General features: G+C 38.6%; 2 protein-coding genes across 5 annotated transcripts in view; one reads left to right on the top strand and one right to left on the bottom strand.

Annotated features, from left to right (window-relative positions):
• The window catches only part of PAICS (phosphoribosylaminoimidazole carboxylase and phosphoribosylaminoimidazolesuccinocarboxamide synthase), a 40,291-nt gene that overhangs the window by 21,971 nt on the left and 2,693 nt on the right, over positions 1-15,627 (bottom strand). The window contains exons 2-5 of one of the 4 annotated variants that reach the window (XM_035546709.2): positions 12,996-13,082; positions 9,209-9,592; positions 8,067-8,156; positions 2,738-2,821 (exon numbers count right to left, since the gene is read on the bottom strand). In XM_035546709.2, coding sequence (XP_035402602.2) covers positions 2,738-2,821; positions 8,067-8,156; positions 9,209-9,592; positions 12,996-13,082 — 645 coding nt within the window. Of the gene's footprint in view, positions 1-2,737; positions 2,822-8,066; positions 8,157-9,208; positions 9,689-12,995; positions 13,083-15,627 lie in introns of all 4 variants that reach the window. The other 3 variants (XM_050710658.1, XM_035546720.2, XM_035546701.2) reach the window with 3 other exon arrangements.
• The window catches only part of PPAT (phosphoribosyl pyrophosphate amidotransferase), a 47,151-nt gene that overhangs the window by 13,555 nt on the left and 17,969 nt on the right, over positions 1-15,627 (top strand). The gene's annotated exons all lie outside the window — the stretch shown is intronic.

The following is a 15,627-nucleotide window of genomic DNA, read 5'->3' on the forward strand; positions in this document are numbered from 1 at the left end:
GATTCAGCTGTGATTAGGAGGAGGAGCATCAGGCACAGGCACCTGTACACAGACCTGCATGCACTGGCATTGCTAAAGCTTCATTTCATACTGCTGAGTTTGGGTTTTCTGAGATCCTTGAGTACCAGAAAGCAGTTGAAAACAGGCCTTTGCTCCTTATTACTTGTTCTCCTCTACTTGGGTTTTCTTTTTGCCACAGAAAAGTGGTTTCGAGTCCATTTTACTAAGCTACTGTGGAGGGTTTCAAGTCTGGGCTTTCAGGTGTACCTGTCCCTGATTCCAGAAAGGAGACAAGGAACAGATGCTCCATTTTGTGGGGCAGGTTGCAAGCTTTTGCTTCCAGTTAGGAGGTAACCTTGTTTGTTTACTTTGGGGTGAAAGGCTAGCCTCTGTTACAGAGCTGATGTGATGGAGATAACATAAGCAGTAGAAAAATTGGAAAGTAAACAATCTGTTAAAGCTTTTGTGGAAATCTTATTGCCTAAATTGCACTTTCTACATGCAGGGATGGCTCAATCTGAAACTATTCTATACAGCTTAAATGACAGAACAGGGAAGACAGGGACAGGAGAAGTATTTTTTATTCTACTCACATCAGAGCTCTCCTCAAAATTCCATTGCTAACAGGATAGAGACATCGTTCTGTTCTTTTTCTACACGTCTACATGCCATTTTTTTCTTCCTTGGCAAAGCTGAGGCTACAAGAGCTTTGCACTCTTTCACAGCATAAAAACTACAGTTTCAAAAATAAAACTGGTTGGACAGGAACCCTCAGAGTTCTTGAAGCCATCTATGGACGTCAAAACCCAGCTCTGCTGACTCTGGGCTTGCTTTCTCATGCTTGGACTTCTTTGAGGCTGAAAGTTCAATTTGTGAGGTATTACTTGTTGGGTTGGGAGGGGGAGAAAGATTAGTTCTTATAGTTTTAGAGGGGGATGTCACAGACCTAGTATGTTCAGCAAAGTTTTCAGGAAATGGTGGAAGTAAATATTCCTTATATGTTTGAAAAACTGAGTGAATGGTTTAGACATAAGAGATAGTTGGTAAATTAGTGTTCGTTTGACGTACTTTCTATAATGGTGCTTGCTAATTTATGCAGAGTAGTATTTGGAATTCATATTTTCTTTGCAACGTGCTTTATCTTAAATATTTGGTAAATATTTTTCACAAGCCATATGCAGGAATTAATGTCACATCTATGGAAAACTCAGAAAAAAATCAGAAATTACATTCTTACAATCATGTGTGTGATTTACTTGAGGTGCTAACAGAAAAAAAAGTTTTCATAAACATCTATTTCATAATTAGGTTTCCCCATAACTCTTAACAAATTTCTTGCATCTGCAGCTATTGGAAATGCAGCCTTGAACCAGGAAGGAGCAATAGTTCTGATCCTGGGCTCTCAAGTGATTTTTGGTTTTTTGTTTTTTTATTTTTTGAACTATAATCCAAAAACCATGTCTTTCCCTTCATCAGGTGCTCATTCTCTCAACCATGCTTGTTCTCTAATCTTTCTGCCTTTGGCAGTGGCATTTGTGTACTGCTGACCAGGGTGACTGCTATCCTAAGATGGACATTATATGACAGGAACAGGGAAATTTTTTTATGTATAAAGCAGTCAGTTGATTTGCATGACATTTATTCTGTCATTGTGTATGAACTCTTCTTTGCATTGATGTGACCTTGCTATGTCTCTGAATTTTCAGGGACACAGTCTTACTTTATCCTTAATGGAATTTGTGTTTTCTGTGTCATTGCTGTGATTACTCTGATGTTGTCCTCAGTGTCATACTCCTTACAGTTATCTTCCATAATCAAGAACAGCCTGTGTAAACAGTTTTAAAAGCTGTGCTGGATAGAGAGTCTGAACACCCAACTTCAAATAACACAATTGCCAAGAAGACAGCACCTTGCCTGCATCACAGAAATACTGATGCAAACAATACTTACTGTAGAAACTTTCAGGGTACAAGGGCAAAGAATTTGTCATTCACAGAATCATAATAGAATTTTTTATTCCTTCCATTAACTTCTGAGTATAAACAGTAATACCATAAGAGTATAATTTGATCCAGGATGTCAGGCCAATAGATTTCAATGTCATTGTTATTTCCTCTAATGTCTTTTTTCATGACCATCCATGGTTTCTATGTTCAGTTATTCCAGAAGATTATTATCCGTAGTGTATTCTAATGTCAATTTTAAACGATTTTAGTAAAACAAATTTGCTGAATACTTGTCATTGTTGTCAATGTACAACTTCTGCATATTGCTGAGGCTCTGATTTCAGTTTTACATGTAAAATAATGCAGAATATTTATGGTAATTGTTGGATAGTGAATAGTTTGAAATTAAATGGACTGTCATGGAATAGTTTGAAAAGACAGACAAGGCATAAAATGCTCAGTGTTTACAAGACAGCTATTTAGTCTTCCAGTTCATCCTCTCTAGTAGATTTGTATGAAAAAGAACAGTATTTTTGTCACAACGAAATGCATATTTATCACATCTAGCAAAATAGGAGGTATGTTGTCAGGAGAAATAAGATCTTTTTATCAGTAAGGGGAAGGAGAAGCTTATGCATTTTTTGCACTATGAAATCAAACAAAACCAGATTTTATAACCTAGAAGTAGCTTGAGTATGATGTGTGAGAGTAAGATACAAATCTTAGGAATCTGCAGTTCCCAGTAAAGTAGAGTGCGCTGTTATAATCATCAGGCTACAATCTTCACCTACCTATGTCAATTGTCTCCTTCTTTATTTGTGTAGCTTCCAGAGCTGCCAAGGAGGAATTGTTGAAGTCCTCATCTTCAAGGATTTCTGCACCAAAAAAAATTAGAACTCTTATTAAGTAAACAGGCCTTAAGTTCATAGTATCATAGAATGGTTTGTATTGGAAGGGACCTAAAGGATTATCTAATTCCAGCCCCACTGACATGGGCAGGGATGCCACCCACTAGATCAGGTTGCTCAAAGCCCCATCCAGCCTGGCCTTAAACATTTTCAGGGATGGGGCATCTACAACATTCACAAATTATATCTGTAGGATCACCAACTTGAGAATGGCTGTAACAATAATGATTGTTAGAGATTTTATTTCTAAATAAATTAAAACTGTCACTTTCTGGAACAGCGGGCTTTATGAGCCTAGTGTAAGCAATTATGAAATAAATACAGAAGACCATGTAACAACTGCTCAGTGTAAGTTTATGGATGAAATGTGCGAACTCCTACGGTATTAAAACCTGAATTAGAATTAGTTGAATCGTTCTCTGATCATGGTTGTAAGTCATGTAGTACGAGGTGAACCTGTATGCAGCAGAACAAGCAAGATAGTGACTTTCATGAGGGCTTCCATACACACTGAAATTATTGCAAGGCTCAGGTGACTGATGTTAGGAGTCACTGAATTAGCCCCAGCTGGCGCAAGGGGCTTTTCACTGACATCATGGTGCTCTGCCTGGATGATTGATCTGCAGGACTGCATGCTTGCTTGATGGAGACAAAGTACTAAATTCTTGTCATCAGAGCATCACCCCTGGTGCAGCATATGGGAGGGTTTACATCAACGCTGCCCGGGCTCTGGGCACCCTGACAGCTGTGACAGCAGGAGAGTCACAGGGAGGAGAGCTCAGCACCTCTGTCATTGGTCCCCTCTTGTTTAACGGAGAACGCCACCCCTGTGCCCTGGGACAGGCTGGCAGATGATGCAAGTGGTCTCTCCAACCCTCATTTCCAGGTGAGGAAACCGGTGTACAGAGGTTACAGGCTGAAGGCCACGCTGGATCAATGGCAGCAGTTTCTGGCTCCCAGCCTGTTCTCAGTCCATTCAAGAATATTGCCCCCAAACATTGAGCAATAACACATAATCTATAGCCATTTTATTAAAAATTACCACCGAATCGATAAGGACTTGTTTGCATCAGACGTTCTTTATGATGTGACCAGCATCATGTGCTTTTTTTCCCCTTTTTTTCTGGTGAGCCAAGAATGCGGGTAGATAGCCTGGCTTTTTTTTCTAAGCTGCTTGTCTGAGTGTTTTGAGGGAGGGCATGAGGAGAGCAAGAGGGAGCCAAACAGAACAAACCATTGACAGTTTCTGGCATGGATAAAAGAAATTGGCTCCAGCCACATTGTTTAGTCAAGCTATAGACAGTTGCCAGCAAATATGCTTAATCTCTACTTTGTATTTGAAGCATTGTTCACAAGGCCACCAGAGCAATGCTGTAGCAATCTTTTCCTTTTAGTCCCTTGGAATGATACGAGCTATGTTCTCTTTTGGCACCGTGCTCACTATTGCTATTAATCTTGTGTTCTGGCTCACAAGGCAAGATCAGTAATTTGTCTCCTAATCCTTACCCTCATGTGTGTCATGTATAGTATAAAAGGGGAAGGGGGAGGAGGATTTTTCAATGTGTGGCCGATGTTAACTCTCCAACAGGCTGCAAAGTTGCTGCCATGCAGATTGGCATGTCGCTCTGCCATGCAGAGCTGTGAAACTGGATGTAGACCACTCTGGAGTTAGTGTCTGCAGACTGAGTATGCCTTGGGCTAAGCCAGTGAATAATCAAGAACCATTGCTTTTGCACTTCTCTGAAACATCTTCTTCATACCAGCCTGGAGCATATGTATTAAAACATTCTCTTTTGATTTTATATCTGTTCCTTTAAAAATTCCATGCATGCAGCAGCCAACATTCAGAAGAAGCCAACATAAGTGCCTGAGTGTGTACTGACTTAAGATTCTAACTTTAAACAACCATTAAAGAAAACAAAAACCTTTGCTTAGCAATGCACCTTGGCAGTGTCACAACTTAGTCTGAATTTGTCCTGAGACAGCCATATAGTAAAGTATGCAGGGCACCAAAAAATCTAAAGAATAATGACAAGAAAAGCAATTTGATGGGAACAAAACACCTGCTGTTGATGTTTTTTAAGAACTTTGGGCTACAAGCATTCCACAGAGTTTTGTTTTTTTCTCCACTGTTGTTTCCCACAGTACCTCAGATTTAATTAAATACCTCAAATTTAATTAAACACCTGTACACAGTCTGTGGTGATGCTGCGAAGTCTGACATGTTTGGAACATACACATGTGGAGTTTGAACTGACTGATCACCATGTGTGCAAACCGAAGCAATTTGGCTCTTCTAAATAGATTTCCAGAAATAGCTGCCCTTAAACATGATCCCATGAAATATAAAACAGCAGTCAAAATGACTAAGTAAGGTTTTATTTCCAGATTGATTTAATATGGATAGGTGTTAGCAGGAAAGGGAAAATCTAGTGACCCTAGGCTTTCTCTACCTGCTTTTGCCAAGAACTAACTGGTTTTGTGACTGATACAATACTCTTGCACCCTCTGCTGGCCAGTCTGTTGAGAAAGTTCCTACAATACAATGCTGTGAGATAAACTTTCAATAAAGTTGCAGTCTGTACGAGAACATGTAAGGATTTATTTACCTCTATCTGTTCCTTCTCAGGTGCACACTGGCTACTCTTTAAGTAGCAAATACATTTGTGCAGAGGTGAAAAAATGCAATGAAACAGGAAATAACTAGGCATTTCCCTGCGACTGGTACATTTGTCTTTTAACTAATACCATCTGAATCTTTTTCCTTGCTGGCATATGGCAAACCTGACTGGACAGTTTATAGATTAGCAGTGGAGATGATGTTACCATGGCTGATAACACAGATACACCTGTAAGAGCGTGAGAATCACGTGTACGTCGGAGGAAGCTGGTGCAACTCTGCACATTTATGCTACTGCAGTTGCCAGAAAGCAGATGTCTACCTAGGCTTGCTAATATATAGAGACAAATGTGCACTTAACGCTGACTGCAGAGTACATTAACTCCATGTACAAATTAGGAAGATGACCCAACATGAAAACCCAGTGAAAGGTTCACTGAATTTCTTAATTTTTTATTACAATTCTTTAAAAAAATGTTAAATGTATATATATTATGATTACATGTTTGTTGAGAAAGTTTTCTATGAAAGTCCTGCTGAATAGGTAATAGTCCTTAAGAAGTCACATCCTAAAAGCTATTGACTGTCAGAGATCTACTGATATCAAAGAACCCACATAACATGGTATATCTGCCTGATTGCTTTTTTCACTATTTATCTTCAAATGAATTTATGAATACAAAGGTACATACAATCTCTTAACAGTTTTCTTACTTTAAATTCATTTGAACTATCAGAGAAAGGCATGTACCACATTAGAGAATAAAGGGTGTCCATGATATTGCAATGTAAAAAGTGTGCACCTGTTCTCTGCTTTATATAATACCTAATTATGTTACTATAAACAACACAAAAGTCTAAGTGTTCTTTACCACCTGTGGTAAAATGATTCGGGCCTGTACTGTGCATTTGGGAATGAGGGAAATAATTTTGGAAGCTAAAACTGCATCTTATTAAGAAGGAATGCTGTTTTTTGCCTTTTTTTTTCCCCTTAGAAGTTTGAACAGTAGTCTTCTGAATGAGCAGGCTGAGCCAGAGAAACTTAATGAAACGCTTGCTATTTTAATCCCTGCCCACAAAATCATACTGCAATTGCAATTACCCAGAAACAAACAAACAATGCTGTTAAATACATATATTCGAAAAGGGAAATGGTAACCACTGTAAACTATAGGTATCTAACAGCTACACATATCCTGACATAATGTTAAAAAATTTAAAAAAAAAAAGAGTACTCAAAACTGTACTGGAAGTATACAGCTAACTTTTTCTTCAGTAACTGATTTGGAAGCTTGTGATCCAAAACGTTTTCAGTATTGCATAGCTGCAAGCAGCTGATAACTATGCCAGATGACTGTTTAATGTCACTGCTGAATCTATGTATTATTACAGTGTCTTGCCTACTGCTCATATACATGTAGTATTATTACTTGTTGATGGGAGGAAATGGAATTTGATGCATTTTACAAATTGTCTTAACTGGATCCCACAGAGTGCAGGTTATGATTTCTTACATAATTTTGTCTCTTTTAAAAGGAAGTCCCTGTAGGAAATGCACTTTCCATGACAACCTATTTTTCCCTAATGAACGCCTCTGTGCTCATGGTGATCTGCTAAAAGGCCAGTTATGTATTTCTTTGTGAGTAAATTTAAATTAATAAATGTAATTATACTTGAGTGGTGAGGCAAGAACAGTACTGTCCAGTATACCTCATATTACCTCTCATCATCAACCATGTCTTTACTTACTTGTCATAGCTGTTTCTTTCCTTATATGCAGAGCTGCCAGATTCTCTGCAGAAGTATTTACAGTAACATCATGTGTCAGAAGATTTTTAATTTGACATTAAAACCTTTCAGGTTCACATTAGACCATTTAAAATTCTGCCAAGAGTACTCCTTTACACCTAATTTATGAGCACATTCTACCTCATGCTACAGAAGGAGACTGTGAGGTGCTCTCTACTGTGGAGAGACACATCTGTCAGTCTTCCAGGCTTTCATACATGCTTCTAGCTGAATGTTGAATTCCCACTTCTCCCGAAAGTTATGCTGTCAGACATAAGCCATAATATTTCTTTGTAAAGAGCATATGACCTTCATTTTTTAGCAGCCACCATGAAATGGAGAGTGATACTCTGAAATGAAATTTCTACCTCAACATGACTGTTTACAGAATTATATTAAGTACTGATCTAATTATGTTGTGAAAAAGAGAATACTGTGTTAACCTTTGCACAGGAGACTGAACAATTCTGTTCCTTGGGGACTTACGGCTTAAGTAAAAGTAAATGCAATAATACATTACACTCAACTTACTTAAATCAGTAGTTTCTTCTTTATGTCTTGCACCCTGAATCTTCAAAAAGATTATTTACTATACTGTTTTTACCAAATTTAGCAGAGCACTGAGAATGTGCACATGTATGGCTGTATTTATTAAAAGTATGGTTACTATTATTATGTTATTTCCTCCTTAAAAGTTTTTAGGCCTCTGCATTTTCTGTCATTACAATGCACACTCATTTTAGAAATCCATCTGAGCTTACTAAATTTAGGAATTTGTATAAAATAGAAGACTTTTCAGTTTACCTGAGTCAGAAACTTTCTTTACATCTGCAATCTGTAGGTCTTCTGACATACTACTAACAGAGTCCTCTTCACCTGTGTCTCCAGGCATTTCTGTGTAAATAATGCTATGTTAATCAGGGCACCACATTTGCGTACTACATAACAGCTGTGCTGTGTCAAATCAAAAGAGCCATCCAACCTAGGATCCTCCTTATGCCAGCCCTCAGTAGTAGATGCATAAGTGAAGAGTCTACAAACAGCAACTGAAGAGTGAAACTTCCCCAAAAACACTTTCATAATTTCGGGGCAGAGAATGTACGCTCATCTTTGTGTTACATTTTTCTTCACTGACTTCTTCCATTCTTCCGTTAACCTACTAGCTTCTAGACTTATATTTAGCCACCATAATACCCACTGTGTGGGATTCTTACTGTGTAACGATCACTTTAAAGTTTAATTTTGTTATTAAACAACAGGCCTCTTCCTGGCTATACATTAATAAATAAATAAATAATAAATAACTCTTATGCAGTGTAGGTTCATCAGTCTCCTAATTCTGCGTTAATCCACCCAGTACCAAGTTATCCATCAATAAGCACACAAAAATAAAGGCCAGTTCTGACAGCATGCTTTGTGCTGGTGACCACATTTTGCTATTTTCACAATAGCTGTCCCATGACTGGGGAGTCTTGCTCCAAAGGCCAGTAAAACTGGACTTACTGGGGACTATAAGAGAAAGACAGGTTAAAATGTTAATTTTTAAACTAATGTCTATAAGTACTGACTTCTTTTGCTCAGTGTCTTCATTTTTCCAGTAACAGTCTGACCATCTCTCAGATCCATTTTTTATCTATGCTGGGAACAGTCCCTTCAGATATGATTTTGATTGGAATGGTCTCTCTTTATCTTTGTGTTACCCTACATCTCCCTCTTATCTTTCTCTTTTTGTTTTCCAGTTCTATAAAAAAATGTCTGGGGCAATCACACAATAATATTCATTAAACTACTGGACAAAACAATAAATTTCCGTTCTGGGTTCCCCACCCACCCCACCCAGCAAACTGGTTAATCTAGCTGCTTGGTTTCTTTGGTTCTTTTAAGGTCTCTGTAGTGCTGGAAAAAATAAAACTTTTAAATGATATATGGGTAGCTGAAGTACTTACCTATGTAGTCCTTTTCTGATTTTCCTTCTGTCCATTCTGGAGGCCTCCCACTTTCCTCATTATCTGATTTACTTTCTTGTTCCATGGTGCTGTGCCCCAGAATGGCATCCAGTTCATTAAAGAACTTCATACTTTTACTTGTACTCCCCGAGCCTTGGGCATTTTTTACACTCCTGTATTCATGTTTCAGATTTTTACATTTTGTCCTGCACTGCTTCCAGTCCCTGACAATTCCGAACTTTCGAAGTCTAGCGGCAACATGTTCAAATATTCTTTTATTTCTCACTGTCCCCTCCAGTTGTTGCTGGATATTTTTGTCTGACCATATGTGTATTAGAGCTCTGACTTCATCAACAGTCCAGTGTTTTCCTCCTTCGTTTGCTACTGTTGGAATAAAAGCCGGAGTTTTAGAAGCCTCTACTGCTGACGGTGGATTACCTGCATCGTGTGGGGTAGGGGAGAGACACAGACACGGGTTACCTGCATTAGGTAGGTGGGGTGGGGAAAGGAAAGGAAAGGACAGAGAGAATGAGAATGAAGCATGCTGGTTCCTGACAAGTTTTCTCTCCAAAGAAAGATGGAGCAGAGGTGATGTTAAAATCAAGGTATTGGTTATTAATTTGCCAACTTTCTGTTGTGACATCATTTTTGTCTTTTCTTGAAAGCCTGTGTTAAGGTAGTACATGTACATTTAATTAATCTGAGAAGAACACTTCTGCTCCCTAGTATGTTTAACTTTACTTGTAAGACCCTTGAGAATAACCTATTAACTTTTGTTGAGACATAGGTCAGGAGGAGAGAACTGTCTGAATGGCACAAAGTGCTGTATTATTAACACGGTAACAGGTTGGGTCCCTAGTCACTGACACTAGCATAAAGACTTAACTTTCTGCATTCATCTCATGCCTCTGGTCTTACACACATTCAGAACATCAAACTGGGTAAGGAGCTGAAGAATCTGATTCTTAACTCTGAACAAAGCACCCCTTTTTTGGGGAGTGGTGGAATGGAGGCTTCTGCCTTGAGTTACACAAGAACATTGGTGTGATACTGAGGCCAGCTGTCCTGAACCTCTCCCTTTCTCAGTATGGACCACTATAAACATTAATGCTGTTTTTGTTTTTTAATAAAAATTAAAATCTGAGTTATCTTACTTTGCAATAAGATGATTTTTTTTACTTTTTCCAGTCTCCCACTTTTTTTTTTAATATTGAGAGATAAAAGGAGATGCCATGCAATTACTGAAAACACTGAAATACAATCTCTTGCAAATTTAAAAAAATGTTTCCTTATTTGTAATTAAGAATTTGCTTAAAGACTTGATTTTGATTATCAAATTAGTTTGCAAAGTTGTTTCTCATGTATTTTCCAAATCTTTACCAAAGAAAAAACACCTCTTTTAAAAACATCCCCAGTGCTTTATCAAAGCGAACAAACAGGAAAGTGCACAGTAACTGACTCTGTTTTCTGCAGTCATGCTGAAGTGATAAAAGTCATTGCAAGTGTCTTATTCTAAAAGGGCAAGCCAAGCTATGGGGGTGGGTACTTTATAGTCACTGGGCTTTGTTTGACGGCAAAAATATCTGACCTTTGCTTGCACATACAGCTGCAGTAGAGCATGCTTCTGTATAATAACCTGTCTGGGGACAAACTTGTCCTAGATACAGGCATTCTTTGCTTGTCTTATTCCAGTGGTAAAAACTGTGCTGAGATACCAATATTTTTCCTGTTAGTCCTGTGTTAATTGGAACTCCCCAACAGTCAGCCGACTGACGTGTTGCTGAGAAGGGTAATTTTCAGGTGACATATCAATTATGCTTTCTTCATTTCTTCCTGAGGGATAATGCTTGTTTACAGGTGAATGCAACCATAGGAATCGCCATGGTTGACAACTGCCAACATTAGATAAGCTTTATGTAGTCTCTGCTCAGTAGTACTGGGAGCATTGCAACTATCTGTGTTTGCAGATGGGTTCACTCATCACTATCAGAGAGCACCATGGAGACTGGAGGGAAAAACCCCAGAGGAAGAACAGAAGGTGCTTCCTCCACTGGCTCTGCATTTCTCAGTTAAAGCCATACAGTAGTATGCATAGTTTGAGAGGGAAACAGTTTCTGTAGTTCTTGTGTAAGTCATTAACAAATTCATTTACAACTGAGCTCACTTTCAGTTGTGAACATCAGTTTCAATGAGTTCTGCTGACTTGGTGGATTGCTCATTCATTCTTCTATATGCAGAGCAGGTGGAGCAGAGTGGAAAATGGTTGCTAGGTTTGTTCCTCCTTCCCTTTAAAAATCTTGTGAATCAAAATATTTTACCAATAAGCACAGCTTTGAGACAGAGTTGTTATAGTCACTGTAAAATTTTATGTCTCAACTGTATTTTAGCTCAAATTTGTTTAAAATGACTTACAAAATCATTAAGACAGGGTACCAGAATTTTCTAATCCAAAAGATGTCTTTATGCCATATTTGACATTTTTCTAAGCTTCTTCAACATGAAAAAAGTGAGCAATCTGCTGAAATGAAACCAAAATATTAAGCAATATACGTATGAAGGGCTCAATATTTTTTTCAGTGGTGTTTGAAATAGTACCTGAAATCTAAAAACTAAGAGAAGCGCTAGAGAAGACTTCTCAGTATCAATACATACTTGAGAGCCCATGCAATTTAAGTTATTTTGCTGGCTTTGTAGAAAGCAGCTTTCCCAGAACTAAAGTGCTCTAGCAGGTCAAACAAATCTGTTTGGCAGTGTGTTACAAGAGCACTGATGAATAACACAGACCTACTCCCATAAACTTTGATTCAGATACAGCAAGAAAAGTTTTGTTTTTATATGTATGTATACAGTTGCGTGTAAATTTCTTGTCTCTTCTTTAATTTCTTGTTATGCTGGGCAAAAGGAGTTTAGTTTGCACTCTAGAACCCGTAAGTTTAGCTGGGGCCTTATTTTCTCTCTGAGTATCGCACCTTGGAGTTTATTCTCTAGTGAAAGTTGACTGGATTGTGGGACTGGGATGTATGCTGGGGCATAGAGAGCATGTCAGAAATGGAAAGAGCACTTGGGATGTTCAGGACAGCGCATCCAGGCAAGGAATAAGCTCACTAGTTCTCTCCGATTCTCCCTGAAATGCGTTCAGGTTTCTCCATGCCCTTTATCAGCCCCTTGAAGGGGCTCACACCTAGGATTTTCTCCCTCCTTCTGGCTTGCCAGATTTACGCCTTTGCTCAGTAATGACTTCCCTTAGCAAAACTGCTAGAGTAGGGCAGTTTCCAGATGTGTTGTTGTAGCCCTGGTTGGGCTGAAGCTTTGCTCACCAACCCTTGCTTGGAGACATTTGCTGTGAAGCCCATTGCAAATCGGGATTACTCAGTGGGAGAGGTCTGACCCTGCATCTCTCTCCTGGCTCAGGCCATTCACTCATGCTGCCTTAAGCAGAAATTTACATGAGTTGGAGAGAATCCACAAGTTGACGTGTGTATCACACGCTACCATTTGGCACTTAAAATGAATGTGGTTAATGTGGTTAATTCGATTACGCTATAGCATGAGATGTGTTTTGAGTGTGAACAGTGGTCAAGCAGGAGGCACATCGTGTGTGGTGGACAGTATCTAGTGAAGCACGGGACTGCTAAGCACTAAAACTGGGAATGAGATGGTGCACATGTGTGGCAGTTTTAAAGCTATGCTGATGAGAAATGGAACAATGGCATATTCAAGCTATCAGAAAGCACTTTGACAGCAATGCTGCTTTTTAGTTTTTGGTCTCTGCACCATCATACTATACCTAGTTGAACTGGTCTGACCCGTGACATAAAAAGTAGTGGATCTCCTGAAGCATCCTCATCATCTTCTAAAGAAACTGATATTTCACCTGGGAAGGAAAGAGTTTTCAGATAAAAATAGGTATGGACAAAATTAGCTTATATTTGTTTTAGTGAAAATGTCCATACACAATGAGATTATTAACTTTGCAGTTTCCACACTCTATTTGTAGTCAATTTAAAGGGCCAGGAGTTATAGGAGGTAAATTAAATTATTTTACATCTTAAATATGAAGCTTGTCAGAAATATTCTTTATTTTAAAATTCTTGTAGAAACTGACCAGATTCTAGTGACCAATATGGTTTTCTGACTCTCAGTATTCAGAGCAGATAGCACATGTATAGTTGGAAAGTAGAGAATGTAAAGTAATAGATGGCAAAAGAGCAGACTTTGCACATTGTTCAGATAAACACAAACCCATTTATATAACCAAACAATTTCCAGGAAGAATATTTAAAGAGTAGGAAGAAAATAAGAACGTTCTACAAAGGGTTCTGGAAATCTCTGAGATTCATTAATGGCATAGAGAAAACAGGGAACTACATTGACTAGAGATCAGACACATATTAGTAGCTGACTGGATTCAATCTAGGTTTTTTACAGTATTGTATTCCTTACAATCCTATAAAAAGCAGCGTTATAGCAATTGCTGTGTAAGTTTGGAAAGCAGCATACGTAAGTCAGGTTATGAATCAGCCTAATGTTCACAAAGCACTTTCAAATTGTGGTGTATTCAACACATCTTGTTGACAGGAGGTATGAAATGCTGATTTCATAAGCATGCTGAGTGAGCTGCTGTCCTTTCCAGCCCGGTAGGTGATGGGGAGCGAAGCTACCTGTTCAGCGGTACCACACTCGTTTGTAACACGGGGCTGTAACGAGGCGCGGTCATAGTGGTGGAACGGGGCGTCCCTGACACCACTCAAATTGAGAACTGCATTTACAGTCATTTGAAAACACCATCCTAAATCCTTCTGACTTTCAGCAAGACTCAGAACGATTCATATTCACCTGATCTCTAGCTGCTCCCAGCTGTCCACCTTGTTTCGTGGTGGAAGCTGCTACCCCCTGCGGTGGGTGGGCAGAAGGAAAGGTGTGCTTCTGCCTCCATCACTAGTGCCAGGGCTCAGCTCTGTCTGCCTGAGAGCTGCCCAGTGAACTACAGAGAGGGGAGAGAAATTCTTTGTTGGGACGCTGCTGAATGGGACATCTGTGGGCATGGGGATGAGAAAGCTTTCTTCACACTCTGCTATTTAAAAAGAAACTATTTAATGTCATAAGTAAATAAGAACACAACACAAAGTGTTATATTTGAAAGAAATAATATTTGATGGGAGAAAAGTATTTGTTGAGCAAAAACATTCATATGCGTATATTGCATACTCTTTATTAAAAACCTACATATATAGAATATTTGTAAATGATATGTTTAATGTTGAAAACCAGACACGGAGAACTACGTATGAGTGCCATTGTCAAGTCGGCATTTATAAAGGAACTTTTTGCATGTCTAGTAGCTGTGTAAGTTTAGTACCTACAATAATATTTTCACTGCTGGTGCACTTCTATTCTGACTTGATAATTTTTCTATAGATGTTGTTGTAAAGTGAAAGGCAATATTAACTGTGTTAATATTTAAACATAAAGCAAGAAATACAAGAGATTGTAAATTACAGGAATTACGAGGTGAGCTTTGCTTTTGTAAATCAAGTGCTCGATTTGTTAATACTTGTTCTAACTTGAAATAATCCAAACTGGTTAACAAAATGAGAAGGTCAGTTATTTGAACTTTGATGAATTATACCTTTTTAAATGGTTATTTAAGCTATAGCTATGTCTTTGCCCTGAAACAGTGTATTTTGGGAAGACAACATGAACATCATGGGCCTGCACTGCTGTATGTGCTTTGTGGAAAGTGTCATCTTTCCATGAATGAGCTGGGATTTTGTGTGTGTTGCTAGTGAGTTTGGCCTCAGACACCTTTCTCTTAGATTTGATTGTGATTTTAATTATTACTTTCTTCAATTACACTTCCAAGAGAAAACCGCTTTTACAAGATATGAAAAACACCTCAGGGAAATGCTATAGAAATACCACTCAGTCTCATAAAAGTAGTCTTTTTTTTTTCCTCCTTCTCCTTCCTCCTCCCCCCCCCAGCAGTCTCCCAGTATTTGAGAGAATCAAAGAGATCAAACACAAAAACTTGATTTGTAGCTTTACATGAACGATGGGTATGAGTATTTAGACTGAGGCTAAGTACAATGGTAAAAATAAAGTATTTTCTTTGGGAGCATGCACTGTCCTGTGTCATACATTTAAAAGAATGAATTAGTACAGCTACTAAGTTCTCCAAATGAAATAAGAAATGCATACCGAACATTGTTATTTGGCACAGGTTTTAATTTACTGATAGCCTTTTGTACTTCCTGTGCCTCCTATCCAAGGCAGAAGCTTAAGCATCCTTGGTTCCTCCAGCACTGCCAAAATAAGGCTTCTCAGCCCCTTTTGAAAGAGGGGAGGGAACATACCTCCCTCCTCTCCTGTGCTTGAACAGGAGAAACTCAGGAGGACGTCTGCAATGACGCAGATATACT

Source organism: Cygnus atratus, chromosome 4, assembly GCF_013377495.2.
Source record: "Cygnus atratus isolate AKBS03 ecotype Queensland, Australia chromosome 4, CAtr_DNAZoo_HiC_assembly, whole genome shotgun sequence".
Lineage (NCBI taxonomy): Eukaryota > Metazoa > Chordata > Aves > Anseriformes > Anatidae > Cygnus > Cygnus atratus.